We start from the raw sequence: 27,730 nt of genomic DNA, 5'->3' as shown, positions 1-27,730 counted from the left end.
ATCCGGGCTGTTCAATGTCAGACCACCAAACAGTGGCGTAACGGTACAGTATGGGACCTTACTAAAGAAGTGTTTTGGACCCATCTGCTTAATTAAATTGAGTCAAGTTTTAGAGCCGCCTATGTACTCGCCTTTTGGGGTTTCCTGAAAAGCCCAAAGAAAAAAATATACCACAACATATAAAGGGATGATCCACCGTCTAAGATATTTCTTATGGTCTTCATCTAAGCTTTGCCCGGATTTCCATGGATCGAATAACAGAGCCATAGCCTTGGAGCTGAAATGTTTTTAATATCTTTACTATAATACCTAGCACTAAATTTGGTAGAAATCTTCTTTTGTGAACTCGAATGAACCCCTAGCGGGCTCAGTCAGCTGATCCAATGTACATCATGTTTATTCCTGAAAGTAGAAACTGAACTCTAATCTTGGATTCAGGGTTGCGTTAAATGTACCCTTTATCTGACTTTGAGAAAACTTTGCAACCCTTTTCACTGAGAATATCCAAGCTTGAGCAAGTGTTTTGAAACCAATTCTTGTAAGAACCATTCTATTTCTTAAACTTATGTTATGGTAATTCAAAAGGCATTGGTTTACCCAAAAAAGTATCTGTAAAATCATATCAGTAAATTCCTACCCTTTTTGTGGTTCCTCTGACTTAGGTAGAAAGCAACCCCCTATGTCCTATGTCCTATGTCCTATGTCCGTTTCAAGATGAGCCCGCCGGGAATGAACCACCTGGTCGAGATGACCCATGCTGCAAAATCAATCTTTTAAGATCAGCATCAAGCACATCTTCACAAAGATGACCACGATCAGTTAGATAAGACTTTGAATGAAAAATCAAGCTTGCATGATTTGGCTTGAGTTATAGGTTGACTCGCACCTTCGTCGTTCTTCTCAGGAGTTTCAGAAGATTCATCAATGACAGGGCTCGTGACTTTGTCTAACCGTTTTCTCCCTGCGGTGGGAGACTTGAGCTGGGTAGATTTTGATCTTTGCTTTTTTAAAAAATAGCAAAAATTTTATTTGTGTTTGATGTAGTAGCAGCTCTTCAACTTTACCTTTCATTTCGGCTCTTTTGCTCGCACCAGATTCAAAAACACGCTATGGATTGGAAGACATTGTGAAATGAAAGCAAGAACATTGATCGATGCATTTGAAAACATTAGTAGACTTGAAAGATAGACATTTTTATCAAATAGATTTTAGATATCTGTGATATCCTTGTAAATTAAATACAAAATTTTATAACGATATAACATAGGTGTGCATTAGAGGAAAGCCTATTGACATGCTTTATCTTACATCATTATTATGTGGTTGCTCACAAATCATATTTAGTCTTACGATCATTTCAATGCTGCTGTGATTGCTACTAAGAAACATATGCTTTCATCCAAAAACCCTTTTTTCGAGAAACTTCTTGGGGGCCCCTTCAGGGCTTAAATGTTTGGGGGCCCTTAGTTTTGTGCTTAAAGGTGCACACCGTGTGAGAATTTAGAGAGTTTCCCACAAAATGCGAAGAAAAGAAAAAGGTGTGACAGGGCTCTTGATCCAGTAAATATGATCATAAATTTTTCTAGTATTCTGAACAACGAGAAAGTGCAAATCTCAAACATTAGCTTCATTTATTTATATCTTGTTGTTATTCTACTCTTTGTGTGAATTTAACCCTTACTTCGAGGAGCTTTACCTTCTTTGATAATTTCTTTTTGCTTGATTCGATTCAAATGTTTATCAGTATCATTCAAGATAAGATAATGGTGTGTAGTCAGTGCGTATAGACAGCCAGCAGTTTGGATTGTATTATTGATGGATTCAAGTTGACGCCATCAATTTTGTATCTCGCTATCTACGGATCTTTTTCGAAAATGGACTTCAGAATTGAAATCGTAATCTTCAAATTAGTTTATACTGAAAAATTCATGTTGTTTGGACCGTTCGGTCGCATGTTACTTTGTTTCGAATAATTAGATATTTCTTTAGAGTTGACCGGAACTTGCTGCAGTGAAAAAAGCAACAAATTCCATTGAAATTTATAGGAAAAGCTAAATTTTGAAAATGGGGTAATTCGCAGGCTGACGGCCCAAACAATTTGCAATTTTTGGCACAGACTAATTTTAACATGAAGGTTCCAATTCTGTTATCCTTTTTTGCCAAATGTAAAGATACAAATTGCTCGAATCCGACAATTAACGATATCTTGAAGCTAGAAACTGGAATGAAACCCCTGTCGAATAATAGAAAATGCATGCTCAAAGTCCACTTCATATCCAAATTCAAAATTTTCTTAGTTATTCTGTAAAAAGCGTATTTTCTGCATGGGTGTAGAGAAGACTTTTAGTCTGATTAAGGTCTGATTAAGGGCCGAATAATGTTGTTTCATTGAGATAAAATTGCTCGAATTGGCCTGAAAGTCGATAAATTTTGCCTGATATGGTGGCCTAAAGCCACATTTTATTGCCTAACGTTGCATCCCTACTTTCTTTCCACTCAAAAACAACCGTTAAGCTGCAAGGGACAATACCACTCGACCAAGAGCATCGGGTCCGTAAAATTTTGTGAATTTCGAAAATTATGTGAAATTACGAAAACTATTTCGATTATTTTTGGCTGAGGCTCCTTGGACGGAGTTGCGTGGAATTGTACGATGAATTTCGCTGCCTTGGATTCCTGGAAAACGCGACGTTTACTTTTCGTTTCTGATAACACGCGGGACACCCGCGGCTAATTACGGAAGGTGCTGCCTCTGTGCAAAATTTACCCGCGAGAAAAATGGTGCCGCAAATAGAAGGTAACAAGTTGGGACATAAAATGAGGCTGTAAATGTAGCAGCGGCAAGTAATTGAATTTAGAAAGAGCAGGTTTGGAATTAAAGGTAAGTCTTCTGCAATCAAATAAGAAACCAGCTCAATGGGCTGAAATCCTTTGTAATCCAAATCTTTGTCGCTTGTCCGTTTGCATTCAGGAGTATCCTTCAGCGATATGATTGGCTAGGCCCATCCGTATATACAGCTTCCGGATTTAACTCGCACGTCGTACTAGGCTACAAGGGTGTTTTAACAACTATTTCAAATTGTCTAAAGATGGTCTCAAACAAACAAACTAATGTGCTGGAAGATTAATTAAAACAAATATTATCTTGGTGCATTCCTACCGCTTTATATAGGTCAAGGCGTTTGTATTTATATAGTCCACAATTAAAAATGTACAAATGTAAGTTACAAAATATGATCTGTTCCGGGCAACTCTCATTTGCCAAAAATGGATCAAAGAATTTAAATTTTCGTCTTGAAATTAGTCTGTGTCAAAAATTTCATATCGTGTAGGCAATTACCCCATTTTCAAAATTTAGCTTTTCCTATATATACATTTCAATGGAATTTCTTACTGTAGTAAAATATTTTTCACTACAGCAGCAAATTTCGGTCAAATCTATAGAAATATCTAAATATTCATATTGAAGTAACATGGGCTCGAACATTTCAAATTTGACACAACATGACATGAAGATTTCAGGTAAAGACTAATTTCAAGATGATGATTTGAAATCTGCTTGAGAAAGATCTGTAGATAGCGAGGTGCAAAATAAATGACCTCAACACAGAATGGAGAATATTACTTACAGGAAAATATAATCTACAGCGCTAATAGGGCGATACCCACAAGAAGCAAAACACAGTGTCTACTCCAGGGCCATAAAACATAAAAAAGAACCATTCTTTTAATATTCAAATGCATATAACTATACTATATATACAAAAATACTAAGAAAAAGGCAAGGTATTGGCATGTAGAAAAGCCTGTGATGAGCTTAAGCAAATCAACCAGGTTCACAGATCAACTGCAAAGTTCTTAGTAATATATTTCTATTAAGGTAATTGGATAAATCTTGATGGCCATAGAAAAATGCTTCAAAATTATACCTTTAAATCTGTTTCCTGTGAAGGTATTTTGTGTAACATGAAGAGGACTGGTAGACCTTAAATGCTGTAGACCTGTTCCTTACCTATAGTTTTGGGGGACTATCAAACTTCTAGGTGTTGTCTGTAATACAGGTTGGAAACTCCTAGTTACACACACATTTAAGGGTCAAAAAAGCAGTTTCAGCCATAGTCACTTCCACCTCAAAAAGCTTTGCCTGCATATTTTGTATTGGAGAAAATTAAAATACCCTAGTCATTTTCTGTGTTGATCCCACTCATCCACCAGTGTGTATTCAATACTAATGCCCAATTGTATTTGGTGTAGAGTTATGTTCATTGCCAGCATATCACCATGTATCTGTATTTTCTTACATTTGCAAGGGATGCCTGCAAGAAATGGACATACCAAATTAAAAGCTCCAAAATGTCCCTCGTGGGTTTCTTGCTGATGAATGGCTTTCTTATCATTTTCTGCACTTTTAAAGCTAATTGCTCAAATATACAAGGGGCACTGACAATCATTCCCCATTTGAGTTTGAGGCTGTAACCAGGTGGTAGTGACTATCTCCTTTTTTCTCATTTTTCAATTTTTGATTTTCCATTTTTATGATTGTCTTTATTTTTTACCTTCAATGCCTAAAAACTGCTCCTGGTGTAATTTGATTGTTATTATGGACAATCATATTTTAGTTTTTGTCTTTGGTTATGACCTTTTCTGACATAGATGGTGATAGCATTGAGTATATGAGAAACATGCAAATTAGTAGGCCTTGAATGCAATTAAATTTGCTTTATTTCCTCAGACCAAATGCTGATCAGACTGGTAAAGATAAAAGGAAAAATTTTTGTGAAAAATAGTGTCTTTTCCTCTAAAGCATGGCATAAAGATGATACTATTATGTTCTATGAATTGTGTTGAAGTGCAAAAGGCTGCCTGAGTATACCAACACTCATCCCCATGAGACCTCAATCATGTCATCACCTATTGAAGGCAATGTTGGCATTGTAACGTTTGTGGCAGAGCATGACTATGAACCTCAAGATGAAGGTGAAATTGACCTACGGAAAGGAGATTTGATAGTTGTTGCAAAGCCAATCATAGATCCTTGTGGATGGCTAACAGGCACGAATAAAAACACAGGTGATTATGGGCAGATTCCAGGGACATTTGTGTCCATTGTGGAGGACTACACACCACCTCCCCCTCCAAGACCTCCAAAACCTGCAAACCTAACCAAGACCACAATGATGAAAGGTAATCAAGGCAGACATTTTCTTTTAAAATTTTTCTTATAAATACCTTTAGTTATGATCTAGCCATTTATATAACAAATGATTTGTGACCTCTCAGAGAGAGACCATAGATTCTAGGACATCCCTGTAGTATTCAATCTATGATCACAACAAATCATTAAGGAAACATAATTCAGACTCTGCAAACTTAATTTTATCTGAACTTGCACCTCTGTCAATATGTTTCAGAAGCTGTTGTGGTGTAAAAATTTGTAGCTTGCATAGTTGCAAGAGGCTAGTACACCTCCTTAGTGTTAAGCTCGCAGCTTTTTTTACAATGTTTCCTGTTCAATCCCAGCCTCTCCATAGAATCTGACAATGTCTCTCTGTCCACCCTATAGCAAACAGGTAAAAGTTGGTTTGGGGCTTAAAGAACCTCGGAATGCCCATATCTCTAATGCGATCTGAACCCTTTTACATTGCTAGTAATCCACTTTACCTTTTTTCATTTATATATTCCTTTTCAGCTCAAGCATGGTCAAGTCTTGAGATAAATAACCATGATTTGGAAAAAGTTGTATTTGGTAAACCTGTTTGGTGCACACAGTGTAAGTGACACTGCTTGACAGAAATTTTAAAGCTAAATGATTTTTTGTACTCTAAATGCATATACCTTGGATGTTCTGGTCAGTGATAATGCTAGTAATTTGACAGGGTTGTAACACTCTGGTTCAATCTAGGCCTGTCCATATGCCAGGTCTTCCATGAGGATCAGAACATTATATATACTTTATCATTTTATTTTATTAATTGAAAGCCTGTGGACTTTTTTCCATATATCATAACTCTGTTATAAAAACCTAAAAGATAAATTGGAAGTAAAAATTCTATAACATATTTTTCTTCCAGTTTGAAATAATTTAATTATATTTTAATTGAAGGTCATGATTACATCTGGGGATTCAACAAATCTTGCTTCTGGTGCAATGGTATGTTCTTTCTCAAACAACAATTTGGTTGATTTCTTGAGCCTTTACTATTTTAAGTATCAAAAAGTGTTTGTTACCAGTTGACAGTTTGCTTACCCTAACTGGAATTGGCAACAAATGATAACATTCTTATTAAGTTATTGCATTTTATTTTTATAAAATGATTTTAATTCTGGTTAAGTTTTATAGATTTCATTCTAGTTAAGTTATATTCATTCCAAACTTGAATCCTGTATTGGCCAATGAGAGGTTTGTCAGTCCCTGGAGCAAAATTTAAGACTGGGGCCTATATGGGTGAAATGACAGACCATATGGGGATTCTAGAATTGGTCAAATGTTTTGACCACAGCATCATGATTTGCTACAACTTCTAGTAAAGAAACATAATTCTAATTCAAGATTGGCTGCCATTTTCTTATTTCTGTTCCATGTTGCATTCAAGGGAACAAACTCTCTGACTGCTGATTTCAACTTGAAAATTTTTACAATGCCATATTATTTCTGTCTCTTCATTATTATTTATTTCTTTCTAAACACAAAGATGTAGGTAAATTAAACAGAAAGCTATAAATAAAATTGTTCATTTACATTTTACTGACAATGGGATCATAGATAAGGCCTCCTCGGATAGCTTCAATGCATAAGCATTGTATCATGTTAAATCAATGCTTTTGACTCTATGTAAGCGCATTAAACTTATGCTATTTTTGCATGAAACAGTGTCAATGTCCTTACCATATACTATCAGTTTATGCTCAGTGGAAAGGTTGTCTTGTGGGTGGACAAGGCCCAAGAGGCAACTCACCTCCTCTGCCCTCTCTGACAGACATTAACTTTTGTCCTACAAATGTCTGCTTTGTGTACTGTATTTTTGCGATTCTGATGGACTGCTCATGTATTATTTGCAGAGTGCTGTTTTGCAAGCCATACTAGTTGCAGTTACCTTTTTGGCAACACAAACTGTGATCCTGAACGTAAGGTTGTTGTTGACTATCAAAAGACAGATTTACTGAGGGTGAGTTTCTAATATGGAGTATGTATTAAGTCACCAAGATAATACGAAGATAACTTAGCTATGTCTGTGTAGCACTTTGAAGTGAATGTATGGGAAGTTGTAGTTGAAACTGATTTTTAATTTTTTGATAGCAACATCACGTTCTTGGTATGTTTTGCCAAATTTTCTATAAATGATTTTTTATTTGTTTATTATTTGATTTGAATTTTCCCAGTAATTAAGATTACTGCTTGGCAGTCTGGCATGCCGTATAGGGGGCCTATTATAGGGGGTCCAAAAGCCACAAAACCATGAAATATTGACCACAGCCGCAACGCACAATAGAGCCCTAAGACACAGCCGTAATAGAAAAGCTTACCCTCAAGAAAAGCCAACTACTCAGTTACAAAAATATTAAAGAATTGCTAAAAGTAACTGCACGACAAGCTCTTCTGGTTCTCACTCTGTTTCACAAAACAAGCTTTTGCATTTTCCAAGCCTTTTCAGCCTCTATTGATTGCATTGTGCTAAAAGCCACAAACCATTGCCAGTTTACACTGAAAGATGCAGTACTCATCTTATGCTGAAGCTGCAATCTTTAGAATACCCATTGCCAATTCCGTAGGCTACACTTAGAAATAGGGTTGGCACTGTAAAGCTGCAAACCTGTCAAAGGCCCCGCAATAAAAAAGGACCTGTACATGCTTTGCTGTTTTAACATAAAAGTGTGTTGAATTTTACAAATCTACAAACCAAGACAAATCCAAGTTGTTAAATCACAAATCCTTCTTTTGATGCCAATATATTGATAACATATTGATAATTTATGTATGTTCTGTTTTAGCCAGTAAAAGAGTGGGATGTTTTAGATGTTTCAGAGTGGCTAGCAGCCATAAGAGCATATCAGTACATGCAGAGTTTCAAAGCAGCCAACATCAATGGTGCTGCTTTGTATGAGATTGATGAATCCTACCTTAAAAAGGTTTGTATGTTTGTTATTCAGATTTAAAGGACAAGTGACACGCTTTTGGCCCCAAATGTTTTTTTTCTTTTAACTTAAGGTAAAATGCTGTATGAGAATGTTGTTGAAATATTTTTCCTTTCTGAGTTCATTTTCCCACTTAAAAACCCATTTGAAATTATGGCGGGAAATGAATCACGTGACACCGTGACGTAGATTGTGATAATTTGTTATTGCTGCTACTGGTATAGAGTGCAATATTAACGTTTACAACACGCTTGTAAACGAATACAGTTCGTCTGGACCTGTCGCGTCGTGTTTCGTAAACTCTCTATCAATTACAGGAAGATTCTGAGTTATCACAATGTACGTCATAGGGTCACGTGATAAAAAGCAAAATCGCGCCCCCTGCGCCCCCTGATTAGAATTTTTTGTTCCAAACCAGGAAAAACTTACTTTTAAAAGATGATCTATAAGTTAATGAAAAGAAAAGATAGGGTGAAAAGTGTGTCACTTGTCCTTTAAGGTAAATTGCAAAGAGAAATAAAAATTTAGAAAACTGCCAAAGATGAAGAATAGATGGCATTTGTTTTAGCATTCTTGTCCAGATTTGTAGATTCATTGGATAGGTTATAAAGCAAGTGTCTTTATTATTTGATTAACAGAACATTTGAGTTCGAAAATATTTTACTGTATAGGATGACCACTTGTTACCGTGTTGATTTTTGGAAATGAGTAGCTTTGAATAAAAAAAGCTAAAATATTGCCATTAATATTGTTGGGGTCATCTTTCTCTTTGGCCGACTCTGTTTATTATGTCTTTATGGCAAATGATCCGTGCCCTTTTTACCGCCAGAAAAAGCCCTTTTGCCAACAAAGAACGCTAACTTTACCTGAAGGGAACGCCCATGACTCACCTTGTTTACGTATAGCTGTTTCAAAATCACAAGGCTACATCACAAGAAGTACGTTGCCAAAATTTTACCCCTCCCTAAAATTTTCTTGTCGAATTTAGACAAGATACAAAATTCATCCTGCCAAGAACTGGGAGAAAGGGGGGGGGGGCGTGACGCCACCATTGCTGCTGTAGAAAGCTGGTATGCACTCGAAAGATAGCAATGAAACATAGATTATTAAAGATGTTGTTCATAATGGATTTCTAGACAATGTGCTCATGTTTTTGCAACTACATCAACTACATGTAACAGTTTCAGTGAAGCGTTTATTGGTATGATCAAACTACTCTCGTCTCTTTCGTTTAGCACAAGCAAGCCAATGCAGTGAATTATTAGCATTGTTGCATTCGAGTACCCAGCTTATTTTTGATCCTTAGTTTTCAAGTTCATTTTGCGTCATCATGTTGTATCTTTTTTCCAGGTGCTGGGAATTCCTCACGATTTCGACATAAGAAGCCTTCTAATCTCAATAAAAGAGCTCACTAGGGGCAGTGAGAGGGTAAATATTGTTTAATGTTTTTGCACATTAACTAACGCGAAAAAGGCGACAACAAAGGTTTCATTCTCCTAGGACTTGACAAAAAAACGTATATATGCAACATTCCCAAGTGACGAGATGAAGATATTTTTGTTAAATCCTTTAAATTGGCATTCTTTGCAGTTTGATTCATGAAGACTTTTAAAGTGGTTTTGTAAGTTTTGGCGAGAGAGCTGGGATATCATTGATGTAGTTTTGTTTCCATATTGCTTTTTTAGGCCTTGACACATATTTGCATCAAAGTCTTGTCTATGTGTGAATGTAATGCCAAGTTTTTTTGTGTTTCCAGCCGCTACCCTTTTGTATGTACAGTGTAATATGTACAAAGGTTATCATGTTTTTCTGTATTTCAGTCGCTTTCGAGTGCTTTCGAGCTGATAGATGTTGGAAATATATGTTTTGCTATGAATCTCAGTTATTGGTTTCCAGTTAGATTCTAACTATCTCTAGTTTCATGTACGGTATGTTCAGAGGCCAAACTGGATTTTGAATGGCAAATGCCACCGCAAAACTGTATGGTATCTTATGTTAATTTTTCTGATGGCATGCTGAGTAGTAATGATGTCATTAAGGTGCACTTTACAGTACCAGATTTTTATAGATTTTATTACTTGATTTAGATTGACTTTGCCAACCCATTACATCCATACGTGCCTGAGCCAGAAGAAAATTTCAGAGACGCTTGTAGAGGTAACCCTTAATTATTTATAGAAATTATCAATCTTAGTTTTATTTATGTGCTTCTAATTAATATTCCTTAGTTGGGATTTAAGGTAAGTGTAAATTTCTATTTATTTTGTAAACAAAGAAAATATCAGAATATTCGTGAAAATAATATTAGGCTTCATGAATCCGGGCCATGTGTGAACACAGACTAAATATTGTGATGATGTATTTCATGATGATGTCTTCTGATTAATTTCCAAATTCATAGAAATATTTGTCGTATAGCTGGAAGGCTTGAGTAGAACTTTATAAGGAAGGCTTGCCTTCTCAGTAAATCACCATTGATTGCCAGCTTTTGTTATTGATACATTCTTTGTTTTGTATTGCTAGTTTTCTATATCCGTAGACGCCATTCAAAGCCACGTCATGACAGAGCATACCTTCACCACAATCCAAGCCTGCGATATCTGCCAGAAATTTATGTTCGGGCTCGTCCGTCAGGGCTTCATTTGTACAGGTGAGGTTTTATTAAGCATAGTAAAGTTGAAGTCTGTATAAACTGAGAGGTTTCAGCCAAGTCTTTGTCTTTAATTCAAATAAAGAATCAACCTGAAAAGTGATGCATTGAAAACAAGTTGATGCGGCTCGTTTCCTTATTGCTTATGCAAAATTAATACAATTCTGCAAATCGTTTTGTGATATACCAATGCCGCCTTTGGTTTTTTTAAACTGCATTTAATCGCAATGCAGCATGGAAATTAAGTAGATTTTCAATGCACAAATCAGTTAATATCGCAAAGTCGAACGCAGGTGCTTGCAAATGTACAAATGAATTTTGATTAGGAAAAAGACGCAGATTTCATGTATGCTTGACAGCCATCCTCAGAGAGATTTTGTTCAAGGATCATAGCACTTTGGAGTTGCGAAAAAATCGTTTAGTGGGGGCTCAAAGCCCTAAAATATTCAGTCATGTCATCCTGCCTTGTGTTCAATACAACAAAACAGTATTTTGGTATGTCGCTGTTCATCATAGCCCCACTTTGAAACAAATTTACTTGAAATTGCAAGTAGCTTCTCTATTCTATCCGGATACTGATGCCGTGTATGTATGGCTGTTGTTTCATGATCAAATATGAGACGTCCTGATACACAACAAAGTGTTACTGGCAATCGAAATAGCCTTCATAAAGCTCAGGGTGGAGTGGCCGGTCGTTTGCTAGAAAAAGCAATACCAGCTCTCTACTATATGTAAAGTTGATTTTGTCGAAGCGTTTTCAGTTATGGCGGGCACAGCCTTGCACCTGTACTCTCTCTGTTTCTACCCAGCATCCAAAGGAAGAATTTAAAAAACCGATAATGATTATGCTATGCTTACGACTGAGTTTTCCTCATAGCATCCGTACAGTAATCCTCGCGTGCAAATCAGCCAGCTTTTTCTTGCTTTACAGCCTGTGGAATTCAGTGTCATCGATACTGCGCCCAGTATGGTCTGACGACATGCAAGCAGAAGTATTACCGTTCGCGAAGATCAAGTGATGTTCAAGGTTTGTCCCAGGCTCATTTCAGTTACATAATTCTTTTGTAGTGCACAGACACTGTGAAACTACAGTCTAGCGTAGTCATAAGTCATTAGAGAATTAAACGTAAGACTTAATTATGCAAGGTTGAAAGCTTTATACTGAGTGGCGAACCAAGAACAGCCAGAAAGTATGAAAGGACAATCCGTTAGAAATCTTTCCAAGATCTGATATATTTCCCAGATCTACTTATCTTTTGTAGCAATAGTGATAACTGAATAATCCATTCCCTTTAACAATCCGTTGGAAATTGTCTTATAGCGAAAGGTATTTGAGAAAATAATGATGACAATGCTATCGAAGTTAACTGTTTGTCTGCCTTCATGGATATTGTAGGCAATTTCACACACAGCCCTAATGGCTTTGAGCAAGCACGCTCACCCCGTAGAGTAGAATGCAGGATCTTGTGCTTGCAATATCTTCCGCAGAAAAGCAACAGCCATATCGTCGCGTCTTAAGATGAACTGACTGTGTAGTATATTATTTTCATCCTACCGTATGCATATTCTAAAACGCGGTATATTCCTTATAGCGCATTTGCCTGAAATAATGATGACCGTTATCTCAACTTCTCTAGGGGATTTATTACAGAAACACATCACTGTAGACAGTATGTAGGGTTAATTTTCAGTTAATTCGTTCTATTTATTGCTCTAGAGCCGTCATTTGGAACAAATTTAGACGAAAGCGTCCCTCTCACGCTAAAAAATCTTGTTATGGCAATTGAAGAACAAGGAATGTCAACAAAGGATTTGTACTTAACAGGAGTGCCATTCTTGGAACTTCTTTCTCTGAGAAATGCTTTGAATCAAGGTACGCTATTTGTAATGAGATTTGGATCAGTTAGAGCCTCTGTTCATGAGTTTAATACACATACACATGTATATGATAGCTCAGTTATAACACTGTTTTGTGCTGATAGAGTATCCGGCAGAACAATATGGCTAAGATATCAATAGCTATTTTGCATGTGTGAAAGGCGATGGGTGACCCGTCATAATTAAAAGCTAGGTCAGTCAAAAATCTTGCTATATGATGAATATATTCTAAGGTTGTTGTGTGATTTGCTCCGGGCAAACCATCATTACTTTCCTCGGTATTTGACATTCCTTGAAATGCAAACATCGATGTATATGAGTAGGTCCAAATTACTATCTTCCCCAGCATTACGCTTCTTGTCAAATCCACCAAATTGCAATCAGTGAATTGCTAGATTGCTTGACTCGTTGGATAAGTTTTGAATCACTGTAGTTACTGTGATTCTAATGCTGTCACGTGCGTTTGCAAAATGTAGAGCTTTATTGAATCAATATCGTAACAAATCACATTAACAATACAGCAGAATACATTGTGCCCATCACTTTATTTATTTAGTCCGTCAGTCACAACATTGATGCGAGCCCCAGATTTTTAACTGTTTTCTCTGCCTCAATGAAATAATCCAACAATATACTGGGGCGACCTTGTAATGTTACAATCGATTCACCATTTTAGCGCCTAACTGTGTCAACATGCGAGGTTCGGAATGGCGAAACCCGTACATTGCGGCCTCATTGCTAAAGCAGTACCTACTGGAGATGCCTTTGTCCGTCATACCACCAGAATCTCACGAAGATTTCATTCTCGCTGCGAGTATGTATTTTCCAGGTTTTCTCAATTTGAAGTCTTTGGAGTCTCTTAGCATGCCCATAATATGTAGGGTATTACACAATGCAGAATTAATCATAAAGGATCTTGGCAATTTCCCTTTGTCCTAGATTCATAAACAGGAATTTCCAGCATGAGCCTAAAGAATCAGAAATGTGATTATTATGAAAATGACCATCTAATGTTTTCGGCTTTTAAATTAGCTCTGTTGTATTCATGACTGTCAAATAGAAATGGATAGTTGCCAGTTGATCTTGATATTACACCCCGGATACTGGACACCCCTCCTTGTACCAATGCACGGTGATTTTCTGGCCAATGCAGTGTTTTAGAATAGTATATCATATGTATTAACTAATTAATTTGACTATCTAATTTTAACGTCTTAAAGTTGATAGGTCTACGGGAAGGGTACAATGTTTTATTTTCTTAATGTATTCAATTCCTCTCTGAGCGTAATCACGTGCCTTCTTTTTGTCAACTACATTTATTTCGGCATTTGGAGTGATTTTGACTTCCATCAATTTTTCAGAGTTAAGTCAATCATTGCAAAGTGGTGAAGACCTTCTTCATGGCAAGATCCAGAAATTGCCAAAAAGGAATCGAGAATGCCTTGAATTTATTCAAAGGCACCTAATCAAGTATGTCTGTTGTAAACCAACTTCTGTTATGCAATCTCTTATTTTTTTATACTGCTTTGCAATCCAGCTTTTCAGGCAAAAGTCCTTCCAGCATATTCCGTTAAGCTGCGCGTAAACCATTGCAGCCAAATTGCTGCGCGTAAACCATTACTGAATATTGTATAATTCATCAATGTATTAAACCTTTCTAGGCACAAAATTTTCAACAAATTTTCCAGAAGAATATTTGCAAACGTTTTGGTGTACATATTTCTCTTTTGTTTTCAGTGACATTGCTATGGTCGTTGAAAATAAGACTATTCATTGCAGAAAACCTACAAAAAAGTTTTTTCTATAATCTTGCCCCAAGAACCCAGCTCATACCCCCGTTGCTTTTGTTTCCACAATGACCATCGTAGATCAGATAGGCCAAGCACAGTATAGAAAATTCATTTTATAAACCCACTATGCCTCCATTTGTAATTTTTCTTTCTTTCAACGCAGAATATGCAAGAGTTGCGACGCTTCTACTCTAGAAAAAATGTTTACAGTATTTAGTGTTTTGATTCTGCGACCATCAGATAATAATGCCAGGTAGGTTGTGTCATTCCTCTAAAGCATCTTTATACACATTGCACATTCCCTCGTTCGAATCAGTTCTAGTGAAGAATATTTAACTATCATTGTTGACTGTTTTTTAAAAATAGATGAAAAAAACACGATTTTTTTGACAGCATTTTCATCGTTAACACAGCTCGAACCAACTAAACTAACAGTTGTGAAAGCTACTTCTTACCTGTCTGTTATGAAGTGCTCCATGCCGCATAAATGGAGCTATGCATGCTTCTTTGGTGTAGAACAGAACGGTTCTAAGTTTCTTCTCCTAGTTATATTCACAATGCGATGATCAGGCAATTGTTAAAGCCTCGTCATAAAGCTAGTTCTCTTTTAAAACACAGTTCAGATTTATGTCGTAGACTAAGAAGGTCTCCTTAAGCTTTGTGTATTTTTATTCTGCTAAATATTTTTTTCATTATCCTATTTAGAATTTATAGTTTTGCGTTTTTAAATCAAGTAAAAAGGCCCATTAATTCCGACGGGAATGATGAAAAGGAACTTTCAGAACAAAAAGCTTAGAATGGCATCACTTATCCAAAGGCCGCATTCCCCTTATCTTTCCCTAAAAAAATTTGTGTATCGAAGTGAAATCATTTTGTTGTACTGATTCAGTTGACATGAACTCAATTGAGATGATTTTGGTTCTGGTACTATCTGATTTGGTGTTGGGTAAAGTACTTACTCCAGCGGTCCTATTTTTGAAAGAAAAATTTGATGCCGTTAGTCCCTGCCCCTCCAATACATTTTGGCTGGTATCTATACTGGAGACATGGGAAAAACTTTGCAGGGTGAGAAACCAGATTCTTCATTTTATCGAAGTTGCTACAAATTATTCACATTTTCAATATGTGCTAAGACAAAGAAACTCTTGGAAAATTTAGAAACGTGAAGTGGGATACATCTTGTCGCTCTGTGCAAAAAAGGAGGTTTTTTTCTAACACAAATTTGATCTACTAAAATAAACCGTGAAACTTGTGCTAGTGTAAAATAGATGATTTCTTATTTGCTTTACATAAGTCGTACTGCTTTTGAGAGACGTTCTGGTTTGCGGAAGCTTGAATTTTTTGCAAGAAATTATTTCACTCTCTCTTTCTCATTGACAACTGTTTAGCGAAGAAAAATCATAGATACAGTTGAATTACGTTAACTCGAACCTTCAAGGGGGATGGGGGGGGGGGGGGGGGGTTAGCAAATGTCCGGCTTATCCGGGATGTGAAGCTGTTTGACTTGAATAAAGTTAAAAAATTGTAAAGGAATTGAGTATCAGCGAAGTAAAAGTCAGTGTTATTCAAGAGTCTTGAGTAGAACATGGCATCGTCGATTTCGTTAATCATTTCTGAAGCTTTTATTTGTCTTCTGAAAAGGGCTAAAGCCATCTATCTCGGTGTTAAAGGGTCTAACCATCTTGTTTCCAAGTTTTCAATTCGACAAGGGTCAGTAGCTATTTCATACAAATGTTCCATTGCTACACAAAATAACAAAGAAATGTATTCAAACTTCAAAACAATAGGCCGATAAGTTCCCTTTTACAGGCTGTGCTTTTTCCAATAAAATTCACTGGGTAATTTTTTTTTGAAGCATTGATTATGCCCAACAGCAAATCATTTACATGCTACCATAGGTAACAAATTCTCACTGTTATGGACGCAGGAGCGATAAGACAACGATATCCACAGCATTATCCACACGGTGTCATACATAGATGAAGTATAATGATTTTTCCCAAAGTATTTATGATAGAATCCACAGTGCTGAATATGGCAAAAAAGATACTTACCTTAAAGAAATGGTGTTGACCTGCCTTGCGGAAGCTAACCCCCTCCCCTTCTTTTCCCCTCTTCCAGCAAGACTGCTGGTGCCCTCTCACATCATTATTTATGGTTCTGTGGTTTTCAAGAGCCTGCAGGGGAAGTACATTGTACTACGGAGATTCCCATGAAAGATAACCTCTTTAAAAACCCAGAGCATGGTTCTCCACAGTGGCATTGTTTAGTTTTCCCACAGCTTGTTTAATTTGGTTTTTGTTGGCTAAAGGACGAATTGTAATTTGATCGGATGCTGAATACTTTTTCTGAATTCAAACTCAAACAGTCACGTGTGAGTTTTCATTCTGCGTACAAGGAAATGTTTTCAGGAAGTCAATCATGATGCCCGGCTAAATGCAATCAAGGAAGCTGGTTGCCGCCGTTTTCAAGCTCACATCCTTCCAGCTTGTTAGAGGAAAAATAACAAGCAAAATGATTTGTGTGTTTATCAAGATTAATTGCTGTTCACAGATGAATCGCTGAATGCTCTTATTTTAAGATGGTAACTACCTTCACGCACCATTTTAATTTCGATCACTGATATTTAGGACGTTTGTTGTCGACTTGGAGCATCATAAAACCGTGATGGCCTTGCTAATTGGCAAAACCCCTGACCCAAAGCCAGCCGTACCAGGTATTTTTTCTATGCATGTTAGCATTTTACTTTCTTTGACATTGCAAAAAGGGCGTTGGCATTTGTTATCATAACAGTAATAATAAACTTGACAATAATCGATCACCGTCATCGATTTCCATAATCAATTATGATAATCAATCAGTCATCATAAACAATCAACATCAATCGTCATCATTACCATGATCACGATCATCGTTATCATCGCCGTCATCGTGATTATGTTAACTGCTTTTTTTGATCGATCGCTTTTTCCTTTGAATGCTCAGTTCAATTTCAAAGATTCAGATCTCTTGCTTTTATTTTCAAAATTTCAGGAATCTCTTGGCAATCTTCCAGGCTGAAAATATCATGTTTTATGTAGCTTAACTTTTTCTGATTTATCATCGTTATTAGCCTTTTGAAAAGTGGGGTTTCCCCACCTGAAGTTTGAGTATTAGGGGTTTCCCTCTTTGATAAGCACCATTGTGTTGTTTTCAGGCCGAACAAAAAGGGTGAGCCTTGTGTCTGACCGTCACTCCAACCTGGATGCAGCCGAATGGTACTGGGGACCAATATCCAGGTATCTATGCTTGAGATTTCCCCATGCCGTTTCCTATTTAATCATAATTTACTTCCTCATCCTCGTCCTCATCCCTCGTTTACTTTACCATGATGTTAGATCCCTCTAGGCGGAAGAGATGTCCTACACTCTTTTTTTATAAGAACCAGAAATTTCAGTTCAGGCTGACTGTTCTTAATTTTTTCGAAAATCTGAGGCTGGATTGTTCTTAATTTGTTCTTAAATTAAGAGGGTGTAAGCAGTGCTATTGCTAGCTTTTTCGCTCTAAGGAGGTGCTCAGGCCTCATTTGCCAACAAAGTGAGTGAGACAGCCTTAATTTGCTGACAAATTTGAATATTCACCGAAAAAGCACCCACACATTAATGTTCTGGACAATCTTGTTTCGTAAAATAATCGCGTTAAAGCAGAGCAGAATAAGAAAACCGATCCTTGATGATACGTGATCTGCTCAATTATTGTTTTTTTAATCTACAGGGAAGTCGCATCAGAAAAACTAAGAAACACCCCAGATGGCACATTCTTGGTGAGAGACTCAACTAACAAAGGAGAATACACGCTCACACTTAGGTAAGCCTATTTCTCTGATCTTACTATTATTTTAACAACCCTTTTGATGTAAGTATACACGAACGAATTATAATTCTACACTGATTTTCGATGCTACAGTTAACGACTTATAAACACACTGTAGCTTCACCCAAGGAAACCCCCTAATTATCTAACAAAGGCTAGAATGAATAAGCAATAAAACCAATATACTTGACTTTATAGAAATGAGGCAGTTTAATGACCAATACTGAATTTAATCGTGGAGTTTGTGCATCGCGTGTACATGAATACAATAGTTATACAGGGAAACACTCGAAACTTCTTGTGGCACATTATCGCCGCATCCAGATTTAGCATGTGGATAAAAGTAACCACATGTTTTATGTTTATGTATATATTTATACTTTTGTATTAAATAATACTGGTTTTTTCTCAACTAAAGTACAAGAAATTGTTGTCAATTTAATGTATATGTTTTTATGATATGAAATCGTATTTTGTAATTGATTTTTAAGTAGCTTCATTCTATAACATGATGTTTCTACATATCGTTTGAAAGTTACTTTCTAGTTAAAAATTGACAACTGTTATATTCTAAAAGTGAATTTGCATCACATTAAATTTAATTTCGCATCCTTAAACGCAAGCGTTTATATATCTAGGAATATATCGTTATAATTGAAAAACTGGTTAATTACAGTAACTTACAGCAGGCACCGCAGGGGGCTGGGAGGGGGGTCTTTAGCCAAATAGTAAGTATCAAACTACCAGAAAAGCCTCTTTTCATACGGTTTTAGCCCCCCCCCCCTTTCTTAGACCCCCCACTTTTCTCAACGCTCTGCGGTGCCTGATTACAGTAAACCTAGATGGACTAAGCTATTTGCTGATTTATCAACTGATATAATCTGTGTATTCTCATTCAGATATTTAATTTCATCAAAAGCTTTTACTGTGAAGAGGAGCTGTGAATCGTAGATCTCTGTTCCTTTGCGAATTTTTAATCAAGGAATCGTCATTTTTCTCAAAGGAAAGGTGGTGGTAATAAGCTGGTAAGAATCTTCCAAAAGGATGGCAAAGTTGGTTTCACAGACTCAACTACCTTCCCTTCGCTACAAGCTCTGATCGAATATTACTTTACCCATTCACTGCGAGAATACAATTTAAGCCTGGACACCAAACTTCTTTATCCTGTTTCGAAATATGAGGTAACTTCTCTTTATTATTCATAAATATTTCCATATCAAGTGGTTTTGCTTTGTTTGTCATTTGAAAGAGTGGAGGAATGTGTCGTGTTGTCTTGTGAGTCTGAAATTGTTATCATTTCAAAATCTAATCCCTCAATTTCTACTTAAAATCATTACACAAAAACGGAAGTTATTGGATGTGCTTTTCTAAATATTAGGAAACTTTGTCAGTGACAGTTGTTCAAAAAACTATTTCTTTTGTTTGGTACCTTTTGATAAATGGGAAATATTTGGTTTTGTTAAATGGGTAATGTTACGTTTTCAGAAATCTGCGGTTGTGCCTTTCCAAACCTGAGATTTTCGAAGGCTAAACTTTCCAAGCTTTATCAAGATACTTAGCTGTATAAAATACTCATTTATACATTACGTAAGAAATTCAACCACCGATTTATACATCAAGGTCCGTTGAAAAAAGATGCTCATTTATACATAAAAAATTCATTACCTAAGAAATTTAAGAAACATGGAAAAAACTTTTGATAGCAAATGGCCAGAAAATGTAAGAAACTGCCTACTAGCACCGGACCTTAGGTTCCTTTAAAAAAATACGACGTGTATGGGAAGTTAGCCCTATGGAATGCTGTAGGCTAAAATAGGTAGCTCTATGGAAGAACGTAGGTAAGGTAGGTAGCTCTATGTAAGAACATAGGTAAGGTAGGTAGCCGTATTGAGTACTGTAAGCTAGGGTAGTTTATCGTCACAATGTGAGGGTTGAAATGCATTTGGGAGGGAGAGCCAAACTGCTTGCCCCCTTCCATACATCCATCTGTTACGTTTGGTACTCTTTCACTGCTAAGAGGAATGAGCCATAAAATAGAATGCAGTGCCCCAGGACTCAGATCATTGCACACAAAACACCTCACACCCCTGGGCCATGATGCCTTTTTCTTGGTTGCATTCTATCGAGTAGCAATTTGCCTTTGCAGAACCTTCCTGATATTCCTTCAAGTCAGCTGGAACAGGAGCTCCAAGAAGTCTCATTTCAATTGGGACGATTCACAGCACTTGAGAATAAACTTAATGAGACTTACAAGGTTGGTATCAACTAGAGAACATTGACAATACTGTAAAAATTAAAAATGCACTGATTAAGGTCTGATAGACTTGATATACCGTAAGTTTTTGCTATCTAATATTGATTTCCTTTATTGTTTATAGCTCTCTACTTATTTCAGTTACTTTAGTAGCTTTTATGTCCGATTCTTTACAACTTCAAACGAGGTTTATTGATCGGGAATGAAGATTTACATTATCCCAGGTTTTTCCCTTTATTTTGTAATATCAAATAAAACTTGAGTATGTATTATGTAATGGCTTTTTGTCACCCACATAGAGTATCTATTGAAAATATTTTTATTTTTTCAGGAATTAGAAGATTCTAAAGAACTTCTCGATGCCCAGGCTGAAGTGATTTACGTCATAGAAGACCAGCTGAGTCTAACTCACGGTTTATTTGATGAAGTGGCGCCTGAGGACAGAAGCGTGTATGTTTCTATATATGCATTATTTGAATGAATCAAGAACGAATAGATTGTAAAATTGGACATCGTCCATCAGATAGGCTAATGCTTGTGAATAGATTTAACAGTTGTTTCTTGAATGACCTGTGGATGTCGGGCATGTTCAACCAGTTTAGATACTGTATTAATGAAAGATTAAAGTGTTTATTTAGTTTTTGATAAAGGTAAAGCCTATTTTAACAGGGCGGTAGACACCAAAGACACATTTGGCTCATTTTTTAAAGAAACTAAGATTCCTAATTTACGTTTTATGCATGAAATATGTGTCATGAAGATAAATTTTAGTTGATGATAGAAATGATAGAAACCAGACTGGAACTGCTAAAAATCGTATTCTTATTGAATTCGAGAAAGCTAAATGTCCCAAAATTGACCGGCATCGCGAAATTTATTTAGGAATCTGTTGGGTAGGGCTCCACACGGGCTCTCTATATTGCTTTGCAGCGAAGCTTACAAAATGTTTAATGATACCGAATTTCCTAAGACATTACTTACAAACTATTTTACTACACTATAGGGACGATAAATTAGCAAAAAGTTAAGAATACCCAGGACCATTGCTATAAGGCATTTACTTCACGTTTCTTTGGTTTTTCTGCTTGCTGGAGCATGAATATTCCAAATGAATAACCAATTTGCTGTAAATAAATTCTAATTTTTGAGTTTTGGTTAAGGTTTGGTTAAGAGAGTTTTCTTTAGAAAATGTAGGGCATGCGGTATTAAGAAAAAATTTAGTTGGTTGGATAATTGAAAAAATCTGTTTCCCTTTATTTATTGACAAGAGTAATTTGTTGTGAGCAACAATCGTATAAAAATTTAAGTAAAGCAATATTGTTTTTACCTCATTTTTATTTCTTCTTTGTCGTATTTCAGGTTGAACAAAACGGCAATGCATTTGAATGGGAAGCTAGAATTAGAAAAACGAGCGTTGCGCGAGGCAGACGAATGTTTTAGATTAAAAAGTGACGAGTATGCGACCATTGAAAAGACCTTAAATGATATGAAGTATGATATTTCCGATGTCAAGAAGAGATACAATGCGTTGCAAAGGTATAGGTTTTGTTATTGTTCATTTTTTTGTTGCTTTTGACCATGCAGTTTGTCGCACGGCAGGGAAACGGAGAGTGTCAAGAAGGTATAGTGAATATGAGAAGTAGGATTTGTTGGTTAAGGTGTTAAAGTGCACCTTAATTTTGTTTCCAGGTACTTAAAACTCTTGCCAAAATTGCAAGTTGGAACACTTGCTCCAAGCTAGACCTTTTTTGAATAATCCCCCCCATTCCCCATTACAGTGTTGCTCAATTTTGGCGTTTTGAAGGTAAACATTCTGTCACTGACAGCTGTACGAAGGTATTGAGAAAATAAATCAACATTGTACAGAGGAGGGGGTCAAAGTTTTGGAAGCAACTTTAATATATTGATAAGGGAGTTTTAGACTTTTTTATATGTTTCTATGCCGTCAGACGAAAGCGTTGCGACCGAGGGGCAATTCACTCTTGCAAATAGCGTACCAGATTTTCCCTAAAACAAAAGGATTTCTTGGGATTTTCAGATAAAACAATAGAATTTTCACAAAAGGTGTACGAGATTTTCTTGGAGTGATTTGCCCCTCGGTTGCGATCATTTTTGACAATGAATGTAGGCCTTTCTGGCCCCTAACCTGATCTCAATTTGATATTTCTTTTTTAATGCTGTGAGAACCCAGAACTAGGCGGCCACTTTGGCGAGGGGCAAACTTGTTATCCATTTCTCCACAAGAGCGACCTATGTTACATTTAAAAAGCTCGCTTATGATTGCAAGTCTATGTCTGTAGACGGGCGATCCCTGTGAACATTTCCCTACACGTTGCATTTTGAATGACTGGGTATCATAAATTTTCCATTTTAAAAGTTCTATGGACCTACACTGCAGCTTCTTTGTTGGAATGGACTTTTAAAATTATCTCTTATCTAAATAAATAATTTATTTTTTAGTAAATTGATGGACAGTAATCCAGATCGGGCCAAAGAGTTTCACGACAAGGAAAATGAAGGGTGAGTTTCATGTTTTGATCGCAGCCTAATCATGCACCGCTCTCGAATAATCAATATCTGACCTTTTCAAGCCATAAAGTTTGAGCGGGAAAAACTGGCGGGCAAAATTCAGCAACAAAGCCCTGTTTCAATTGGTTCTTGCACATCACATGATCCGTTTGAACAAAAGAATGCCGCAGGCAGCCGCAGGCAAGGCGTTTCCATTTGTAATTTGTCTGCCGGCGGTACCGGGAGGCTGCCGTAAGAGCCGGGAAAAGTTGAACTCGTTCAACTTTCTCCCGGCTCTCCCGGCAGTCTTACGGCACTTCAAACAGCTGCCTGCGGTACCGTTAGAAAGCGTTTCCATAAAAAATTATCTGCCGGCGATACCGTAGAGATGGAAGATCCAGATGGCAGAAAGCAGTCGCAGGCAGCCGCAGGCAGCCTTACGGCTATATGGAAACCAGGCTTTACGGCAGCCTCCCGGTACCACCGGCAGACAAATTACAAATGGAAACGCCTTGCCTGCGGCATTCTTTTGTTCAAAGGGATCATGTGATGTGCAAGAACCAATTGAAACAGGGCTTTGTTGCTGAATTTTGCCCGCCAGTTTTTCCCGCTCAAACTTTACCTAGTTACCGGCATAGTTACCGATACCGCAGGCAATTGAAAACAGAACGTTTCCATTTGCCGGCGCTTCTGTAAGGGTGGAAGATGGAAGATGGCAGAAAGCAGTCGCAGGCAGTCGCAGGCAGCCTTTCGGCTATATGGAAACCAGGCTTTAACGTACTCTAATTTTGATAACGTAACAACGTAATCTAATTCAGCATAGAAAAAGTTAAAATAATCCCCTTCTGTTAAAACATTGCGTATTATATCCTTACTTTACGTGTTACTTTATCTTTCATTGAAACAATACTTGATTTGTTTTTTTTTTAAATGAAACTCCTAATACTGTTTGCTTTGGTTTTCATATTGGTTGAAGTTTCAATTAGAGCTGCGCTTCCAACCACCGCTTCGACTTTGAAGACAATTTCCTTTGTTTTGCTTGGACGACGAAGGAACAAATTTACAATTGTAGATATTGCAACACTAAGTGGGAATCACAGTCTGATTAAACACTTGATGATAAGAATAAAAGCATCGATCATTGTAAATGAACTTTCATGGATACAGCTTTCTGTTTTTACGATGATCGTCGTGTGTGTTTCGTACGGATCTTAGGAAATTGCAAGCTGGAAACCAGCAAAGCATAAACATTATCTTATTCGTTCAGGAATTATCTCTTATTTCTACTTCCTGTTTTTTATAGTATTTACGATGAGCTCCCTGCATTGAGTTGTCAACGGGAAATAGAAGAGCTACCTCAAGATTCTTGGCTACTTGGAAAAGTGACAAGGTCAGAGTTTCACTTTAATCTGCATTGAGAAGCACGCTGGATTCTCCCCCCCCCCCCCCCCATCAAACCATTGGGAAATTAATTTTGTTTGAATATGTTTTTAGCTGTAGGTTTAATTACAAAGACATATAATACCTCTTGAGAGTAGATTTATCATAAAAGAACTGCAGTTTCAGGGGGTTTGTCTTGTTTTGGTTGGCGTTATTCATTACCGTAACAGTTTACAGGCCAATTATACTTTGCTATCAATAAATTTCAGTGCGTCCTAGGGAGTAGCCTTATTCTTGTTCATGGCCTTGATATTGGGAACAAGGACTTCAGTCCTCTAAATCCATGGGTATAAGAAAGTCCGTGCAAATTTTCATCAAAATGCATCTTTGGCGTTTAATCTGGTTGCCCTTTAAAAACTGGAATGACACCTGTTTTCCGCGGATCTGAGCAAATTGTACCTTGTGATGGGTTGCCTGTTTCATAATATAAACCTCAATCTATTATTTCATAACAACAATGATTTTGACACCGTGTGATTTATATCGACGTTGTCTTATATTGCTACGATCAAGTTAATTATGCTTTATGATTAGAACTTAAATTTGTTATCGTTTAAATTCTTCCTATATCCATACTTTTTGTGCTGCCTTTAGCTTGTATGTTGTCTTTTTTTAGCTGGTTTTTTTCTTTTATATTGGATTCTTGATAAGCTTCGCTTTTGTATGATTGTATGTTGTGCCAATTTAGCTGTGCTTTTAAGGTTGCGTTGTATGAAATAAGTTGAATTGGATTGAATAAATTGCAGTCTTTCGTGATCAACAACTTGCCACGTTGAACAATTGATATTATGGCATGCCACGAGAATGGTTTGGTACGGATGATTATGTTAAGCAAAAAAAGCAGCGAATGAGCAGCAACAGCAACACAAAACAACGAAAAATAATATGCAGTGCATCGCATTGGTTTGACTAGTCAAAGTTTGGTCGTTGCCGTGATCTCCTTTAAGATAATGTGTGTCAAAAATTGTGAGATGTCTAGCTTCCTTATTTTTCTGTTGAATATGTAATCTTTATTTTTGCATTCTTTACAGGGATGAAGTTCGCCGTTTGCTCAATGGAAAGCCCGATGGCACATTTTTCGTCAGAGCTAGTGAGCGGAGGCCTGGGTTCTATGTCATATCGTTAGTGTAAGTATGTTAAGGAAAATATTTATAATTGTATGATTTCAAATTTTTTTTTCATATCAAAAGCTATAACTATAGCTTTAACTATCGTTTCAGATTTTCACTCTCTAAATTTAGAACAAGCTCAGTGACCAATATCAAAACGATTATTTTCAAAGCCTTGCTAAATTTTCTTTAAATACGCGCCAGCTCCCTCAAGAAAGAGAAGAATGTTTCAAATCGTTACATTGTTTGTTATTTTTCACAAACGACCCCATGTTTTCTTTTTTTTCAGAGAAGGGTTTTCGAAATTCAGGCTTATTAGTTTGAGAAAGCTTGACCACGTTTTTAGACTCTTTTACAGATAATTAAACCTTCTGATGTTTTCTAGATTGAAGATCACAAAAATTTGAAGGTTGTAATTTTCCTGTTTTTAGGCACGATCAGTCAATCAAGCATATTCCAATCGAAAGAGGACCACGAGGGTACGGATTCGCTGAGCCATATAACATCTACGTAGATCTGAAATCTTTAGTACATCACTACCACAAACAGTCTTTGAAGATGCACAACCCATCTCTAGATACTACACTCATGTTTCCAATTCGATATATAGAGGATGATGACAATATATATATGGCATTTTCAAATCATCGTTAGTATGGATAGTTTCTGTCATTCTAGAATTATTTGCGTATGATTAGATAGAGGCCTCTTTTGGTACAATGTTTCCCCCAAACAGGAAAAATATTTTACAGTCTGGGGTGCATGTACAAAAATTTTTCTGATGAAACCTATTTTGTCTCCAACTTTCAAGACGAAGGGTTCCCCCCTTCCTGGGCTTTTTAGGCCTATTGATGTCCCCAAGTCTTGTCTTACGTCATTATATGAGAAATTTGTAGCCGAAAGTTTTTTATCGCTGTAATTTCATTGCGAAGATCCCAGGGAGTGAGCCAACACGGAGTGAGTTAAACAATCTTTGAAGATGATTAATGTTGTCACTGCACAGGGTTATAATGCCGTTGTAAAATTCTTTCTGTAGTTAGTCCTCTCTAAGGAATCGACCTGATGAATCAAGACCTTGCGAGCTCATTTCTAATTTAGCCCTTCCCAATCTCTACTGCCCCTTGTTACTCTCCAAACCTAGGCCAAGCTTTAGTTCTTTAAGAATCGTCTAGATATGCCTTATAGTATGGATTTGCTTTGAATTGTTCACATGAATCATGCTTCTCTACAGTTTGCAATATTTTTGTAGTATTTTAAGGTGTACATTACAAAGTTGTTGACGAGTAATGGTAGAATTAAATCTTCAATCTTGATTTAAGGTATTTCTAACATTCGTCGTGAAAAAGATTATATTTCACATCTGAATGTCAATTACCAGAACCTGCTGCTAGGAAATAAAATTTGAAAGGTATTTAAGCCTTTTTTAAACAACTGTTCTTCAATAGGCACTGTACATGGTTAGCAACCCATCTCTCACTCTGATGCCCTTTGCAGGCAGTATGATATACACCCAAATTGTCAACATGTTTGTTGCACCACATTCACTCAAACGTGGCCCACTTGCTTCTCAATAAATAATGTAGCCTTCGCCAGCATGTTTGAAATATTTATTTAAAGCCTATTTTGCTGAATATATGTACCAAGTAAAAAATAAGGTGTACTTGAAAAACTCGATGTTAGGTTGGTAACTCTTCACAAATTTGTAGCACTTTTTCAACCATGAGTGACTGTTGCTTTGTTTTCGATGAAAACCCTACTGTAACATGTCATCACCAACCAGGACTTATTATATACAGGTTAGTTTACGTTTTACCTCCATCAGACTCCATTGTGGCTTGTCTGGCCCATTCTCTGGGCGTATAAGATTTGGACATTATATTCAAATCAGAGATTAATTTCGTGAATTTAGGTGATAATTGAGATGAAATCTGTATACGAACATTCGCTCTCTTCCAGTCTTCTGCCTGTCGTTTGTTTCGAAAGAACTTATTGTTTCGCTTTGCCGTTATTTCAAAACATTGCAAAATATTAGCAACAATTGAAAACAAGCACTAAGAACAGTGTAAAGTTTTTTAGGGGTACAGAACTTGAAAATGGCTTTGAAAAAAGCAAACAT

The 27,730-nt window shown here is 36.7% G+C and overlaps 1 protein-coding gene across 1 annotated transcript; it reads left to right on the top strand.

The window, feature by feature from the left end:
• The first annotated feature begins 2,741 nt into the window (after positions 1-2,741).
• Positions 2,742-27,547, top strand: LOC135694922 (phosphatidylinositol 3-kinase regulatory subunit alpha). Its single transcript, XM_065213809.2, has 25 exons — positions 2,742-2,881; positions 4,733-5,184; positions 5,690-5,770; positions 6,104-6,151; positions 7,060-7,166; positions 7,990-8,127; positions 9,484-9,561; positions 10,221-10,290; positions 10,673-10,783; positions 11,715-11,810; positions 12,501-12,656; positions 13,338-13,475; positions 14,023-14,131; positions 14,615-14,704; positions 17,082-17,167; positions 17,648-17,729; positions 18,205-18,297; positions 19,307-19,484; positions 20,450-20,557; positions 20,889-21,007; positions 21,917-22,093; positions 23,018-23,077; positions 24,369-24,455; positions 25,537-25,632; positions 26,046-27,547. Exons 2-25 carry the CDS (start codon positions 4,902-4,904, stop codon positions 26,266-26,268), a joined length of 2,814 nt encoding a protein of 937 aa, XP_065069881.2. The 5' UTR covers positions 2,742-2,881; positions 4,733-4,901; the 3' UTR covers positions 26,269-27,547.
• The last annotated feature ends 183 nt before the right edge of the window (positions 27,548-27,730 follow it).

Source organism: Rhopilema esculentum, chromosome 8 (assembly GCF_057945365.1).
Source record: "Rhopilema esculentum isolate cy_ngs chromosome 8, ASM5794536v1, whole genome shotgun sequence".
NCBI classification, from domain to species: domain Eukaryota; kingdom Metazoa; phylum Cnidaria; class Scyphozoa; order Rhizostomeae; family Rhizostomatidae; genus Rhopilema; species Rhopilema esculentum.
The sequence above is the reverse complement of the archived record's forward strand: the minus strand, read 5'-3'. Positions and strand labels throughout refer to the sequence as shown.

Coding starts and splice junctions, on each gene's coding strand:
- LOC135694922 (XM_065213809.2), top strand. CDS start 4,902: ATGTCATCACCTATTGAAGGCAATGTTGGCATTGTAACGTTTGTGGCA. Junction 10,291..10,672: donor TTTCAGAGACGCTTGTAGAG/GTAACCCTTAAT, acceptor CTATATCCGTAG/ACGCCATTCAAAGCCACGTC. Junction 25,633..26,045: donor TTCTATGTCATATCGTTAGT/GTAAGTATGTTA, acceptor TCCTGTTTTTAG/GCACGATCAGTCAATCAAGC.